We start from the raw sequence: 5,651 nt of genomic DNA, 5'->3' as shown, positions 1-5,651 counted from the left end.
GCGGCTTAACGATGTATAAATGAAATTGTTCTCTCAGTTAATAAAGATTTAAAAAGTCATTTTAAAAAAGAAATTATTCCAATTTGGTAAAATCCTATTTTTCATTATGGTTAAAAAGATAAGCGTATATACGTGTGCAGGATCAGTTTGTTCAGATGGTGGTTTGACAGATCACGATGAGCAGTTACAATGTCCATCATGAGCGCAATCTTCTAAAAAGTACTACTTAATCCGCACTGAAAATGCTGAAAACTGCTTCCAACTACTACAAACCATAACATTGATGAACGTGAACAAGATAAAGAGCAAATATCACGAGAGGAGTTTCAGCGATTCTTCCAAGTGTGGGATTTCAATGTCAGCCACTTTGCGCATTACTCCCCGAATCGACAAAAAATGAAGAATGCCAATTTGAACAAGCCATCATCCATACGACCCCAAAAAGAATAGAATTCCCGAATGATCAATACACGTACTACATTTATTTTAGTTCTCTCTCGAATAGAAAATAACTCTTTGAACATTCGAAAATTAAGAACATATGATAATTCACGTCTGAAAGAATCAAGTTTAATGATGATTGGTTGCATACACGACCATCTTGTATTTCGCTGTATTCGAATCTCGATAATAACCAGCAACGCCGAAAATATGGAGAACGCTCACCAAACTTCCCGTTTGAACATTGTCCATTTTCAGAATCGTTCTCGAATCGAACAACTTTTCAGAATTGTAGCGAATTTCAATAACAGCTGATTTGTAATGATGCGAATCACTGACAGACATTAACAATGACTGAGACTTGTCTCCCAAACACGACAAATACGGGCCTGATAGTGATGCCGACTTATTGAATCCAGCTTCCGCGATTGCTTCGCCTAGACTTAATTTACTTTTGACTTTACCTTCGGTGGATAACATGTATAGATAACCCCTGGGATTACGAGCTAGAAACATTCGATTGTTGGAGTTGATGGCTAGGTTTCCCGGTTCGCTAAATTCTCCACGTGGTATTTTCAATTTGGTAGCGCCCTCCCTGGACACTAAGCTGATATCAGAAGCGGGATCGTTAAGCGGCCAACGACTGATCCAGTAACTAAACTGTACAAACATCACTCCGTTTTTAATGATTATATTAGATGGCTGGACGCCGTTTTTGTAACTGTGAAGATCATCAACGACATCGGTTCGCTCAGTGGACGCATCGCCGTTCGTGAAAACTCGTAACGTTATTCGTTTCACGTAGAATTGTCCGGTCAAAGCGTACAGATACTGGTTATTGCACGCGATGCCGTAAACTGAATCACCCAATGTAATTTTGCGGACACGATCTTCGTTATAGAATAGGTGAATAGTTTTTGCGAAGCGACGGGCGTAGGCCAGAAATGAATTGTGTCCCAAACCATCGCAAGCCGCAAATAAGTTTGGATTCGATTCGTTGAAATCAAAACTGTTTGTTTCAGTCGCCACGAGGGCGCCTTCTTTACTGTTACTATAGGTCCAGTCGTCTTCCTCGCTATTGCTCTTGCTATTGCTATTACTTTGTACTTCTTCTATTGTTGTTGAGTTGATGATATTATCGCGTCTTGTAGCTGGAAAAATGAATACAACTTTAGATTTGAGAAAAGTCACGCACAGATAAAACTACCTATAATTTCTAAATAGTTATGTATAGGATATATAGATATATAATATAGTTATATATTAGACTTAGCGTATCTAGAAGTTCTCTTACATACAATCAAAACTCGTCAACAAGATTCAGTTTTTAATATGAGAACCCCAAGTTAATGGTTAATATACGATATCTAGCCATTTCTAATTGTTTTTATTAATCAATATTCGAATTATACGGTTTAATTCCCGTCTTCACTCTTAAGCTAGCAAAAATGTAGATTCGAAAAAGTACCTGCGATCGGGGTCGATGTAGAGATGATGACCTCCACAATGAGAACATATACGAATGTTCGCTTCATTTTTCACAGTTCGTTTTGAATATCCACGTGAAAAATCAGACACGATTGAAAACGATATTTCTATCGTTCGCACTTCAGCTTTTTCCGAGCTCGGAAAACCACCGAATATTTGGATGTTATCGACGTTTACTACGTACAACTGAAATGATGATTGAGTCCGGTTGGATTCAGTGGAGACAAATAACATAATGACATAATTTCCACTGTGAACAAATAAACACTAAATACACGTATTATTGTATATAACTACTTTAGAATAATTACAAAACCGATAACGCTAATAACCGTGGTTATAGCAATTAATGATCCGCTTGTTTTGGGAATAACCTCTGAGCAGAAAATGTAGCGAGTGGAACTTCGTACATTTTTACATTTACATTTACATTTATTCTTTATTGCTCCAAATTGTACATAATTCGTAGCTTAGTTGCAAAATCAAATTCGCACCGAAAGACTTATAAAGACAAATCGTGTGAAGTGAAGCAGTTTGAAGCTGATCTCAACGAGAAACTCTTGCTATGTAAGAATACTTACATTGCTCACCAAGCTGATAAGAACTCACGTGACTATATAACAAAGGATTGATTTGAATCTATTTTCTGTATTTACTTTTGGCACAAGACACCTCTTGAGTAGAAAAAGCCCCCACCGACGATACAACCACAATTTAATCAGAAAATGTGGATTTTTGGTGTCTCGTTGTTTTTGCTGCTGCTGGTGACGATGATCAGGAAATTTTGGGTCAAGGGTCAGTGAAAATCAGGGAATTTTCAGGGAATTTTTGGTGTCCAGATCTGTAAGAACCCCGGATGAAATACTCCGAGAATGTGCTGTAACGATAACATATAGAATCTTTTACAACAAAAAGAGAAAAACAAGTCCAAAAAGTTTCTTTCAGACAACGATTTTTTTGACGTTGCGTCTATGTTCTTATAGTCATCTTCAGGAATATTTAAGTTATACAACAAATGTATTAATGAATATATAATCCAGAATAAAGAGACCACTTCGTCGAATGCGTTGAAATAAATCATTCAACTAAAGATAGGCTTTTCTTGGTTTTCCGTTTTGAGTGCGGGATACTCTATATTGTTGTTCTGAAATAGGAATCTAGAAATAATTCAGTAAATCTATTTTTTTAATCAATATACATATGCATTTCAGATCTACTGGAGTGTTTGAAAATTTGCTACCGGGCTTCGTCCACCTGTCCACCTGTGTTCATGAAATTCCATCGATTGCCATCAGGTTTACTTTAACAATTCCATATCTAAAAAAGAATATCGCCATTGAAAAGTAATCGATTTCCCACCAACTGAACTGGCCTGAATTTCAGACATGCATTATCATGATTCTTGAAATTATGAATTGTATAGTTATTTTCATATCTCCGTAAACGACTTCAACGATTCAGTGAAATAGTGACAAGTTTCTAATTACGACATTCGACATGTGATTGTAACGAATGATACATTACTTCACGTGGGATGAAATGGTCGAATCTACGAGCAATCATCTCAAATGATTACTCGTAGATTGAATAGAATCTGCATATACACACGTACACCACCAGCAATGATTGCTCGTACATTGGACCAGCTTCCTCCATTGTACCGATACACCCGATATCAATTCGAACTTTGAGATAAATTCTAACCAAGAATTATCAGTGGAACTACTGCTGAGGAAGTACCATTAGAAGTTGCAGCACCTGAAGTCAATCAAATGCTTAAGTATCAAAATGCATTGTTAACATACATGTATCTTTTTATGGTATTAACTGGTCTCTACTGGATTGAAGCAAAGTCCGTCATTGGTATCGGCCGGATTCTATGGCTCAACGAGGCCCAGAAAGATAGCATATTGAATTAATGAATAAACATTATTGATTAGGTTGATCGATCAAACTCTCATTTATGGTTTGCAGCAACTCGATCACATATAAGCCTCAGTAGGCCTACAACGAGACCATATATTTCTCATTATTGACTGAGGTTTCGATGATTTCGACATTTTTGTCAGTCGTAAATACCGAGCAGACCGTTGTATTTGAACAGATGGTTGGATGAGCGTTCATATCAAATATCACCGTCCGTTATATATCTAACAATAAGATTCATTCAATCGTCAAAACAAATGCGAACTGAGATCTGCGCAGTTGACGACAAAAATATCCAGGAAAATCGAAAATTTTGACAGCAATTTGTGAACATGTCATCAAAGGTAAAGTGTCCGTCATTAGTTTTCTTTGAATCGAAAACACCTCAACTACTTGATTCAAACTTGCGATCTTACAAGTACATAGCATATAAAGTCAGTAGTAAATGAAAGTATATCTACATGATAAACATTATGCAAATATATTGCACGGGATAACGGGAATCAGTCGTTTAATTTATACACCAGGAACGCTGTTTTATGTTTCTGACATTTTCCTTAAATCTAGTTGTTGTTTCTGAAATGTACAAGGCCACACCAAAAAATCACGTTTCTCGGGTGAGGCAATCACCAAAATTGGTAGTTAGATAGGGAATTTCTTTTTATAGAAAATAGAATTTGGGTTTACTTTTGAAAATGGGTAGGTCGCCGTAAATACTTATAACTGTAGACCAAATTTTTAGTCAGGAATATCATTGGCAGCTAGTAGACCGCTATGATAAAAGGAAGTTGACGTGATTGTACAATTAACTATAAACAAAACCATATTTTGAACATATTTCACCTGGAATTTTACAATCCAAGGTGGCCATCAATGTCTGAGCATGGCTGCACCATTTCCAGAATCAAATCGTTAACTCCGATGTGATAAAATATTTCTATGATGTTGGTCTCAGTGCCGACATCACGATTTGATTAAAAAGAAAAAAAATACGAGAATGGAGAGTATGGTAATCGGTCGGCCACATATATATTTTCGAAAGTTATTTCACATAATACTTTGAAAAAGGGTCGGTAGGCAATAATATTTTATCTGAAAATGATGATACGACGATATATTGGTTTTCTTTTGGTGCGGCCTAATGTGAAAAGTTTCTTTCGTCATTACTGTAAAATGTGTTGAAGCATTTAAACGTTTTTTTCAGTGTGTGTTTATTTTAGTTCTGATTATGGTCGCTGCGAGCGCTGCGGTTGTTAACGGTGACTGGGTTTCATGCTACCTATGCACTATGAACTGCAGTTCGGGATGTAGGATGCAACCATTCAGTCAAGAATTCTGCTACGGTCAATGTCTCAGGAAGGACTGCTTTTATAAATGCCGTAAATAGATACGAATAGATATAACAAACCTTTAAGCTTTAATGAATTAAGATCGGTAAAGAAGAACTATAAATTCACTTTCAGTTCAGTAGTTGGCTGGTTGTTATTTTTTGAAAGTTAGTTTATTTCTTCTGTGAAAAGTACAAAACACACTCGCATCGCAATTACATAAGCGTAAAAAGTTACATGAATGTCTTTTTCTACACGTAGTAAAGAAAAAGGACATTTCATTCTAGACCCGCTGCAACACTGCGCAGATGACAACGAAATTACGTGCTGTTATCATCATAAAATGTTGATTTTGACTATGTCGAAACGAGTTTTAGGCAAAGCTCGAAAATAATATAATTTCTAAAACAACAATAGACTAAATGGAAATAAAAAATTGATTTTACGTATAATTTCCAATTTTAAGTG

General features: G+C 36.2%; 1 protein-coding gene across 1 annotated transcript; it reads right to left on the bottom strand.

Moving 5' to 3' along the window:
• Window positions 1-477: 477 nt before the first annotated feature.
• LOC141904107 (uncharacterized) lies at window positions 478-2,101 on the bottom strand. Its single transcript, XM_074792617.1, has 2 exons — window positions 1,910-2,101; window positions 478-1,592 (listed from the first exon to the last, which is right to left on the bottom strand). The coding sequence occupies exons 1-2, from the start codon at window positions 1,974-1,976 to the stop codon at window positions 571-573; spliced, it is 1,089 nt and encodes a 362-aa protein (XP_074648718.1). The 5' UTR covers window positions 1,977-2,101; the 3' UTR covers window positions 478-570.
• Between the last annotated feature and the right edge of the window lie 3,550 nt (window positions 2,102-5,651).

This window comes from Tubulanus polymorphus, chromosome 4 (genome assembly GCF_964204645.1).
Source record: "Tubulanus polymorphus chromosome 4, tnTubPoly1.2, whole genome shotgun sequence".
Taxonomy (NCBI): domain Eukaryota; kingdom Metazoa; phylum Nemertea; class Palaeonemertea; order Tubulaniformes; family Tubulanidae; genus Tubulanus; species Tubulanus polymorphus.
This window is presented reverse-complemented; position numbering and strand designations above follow the sequence as displayed.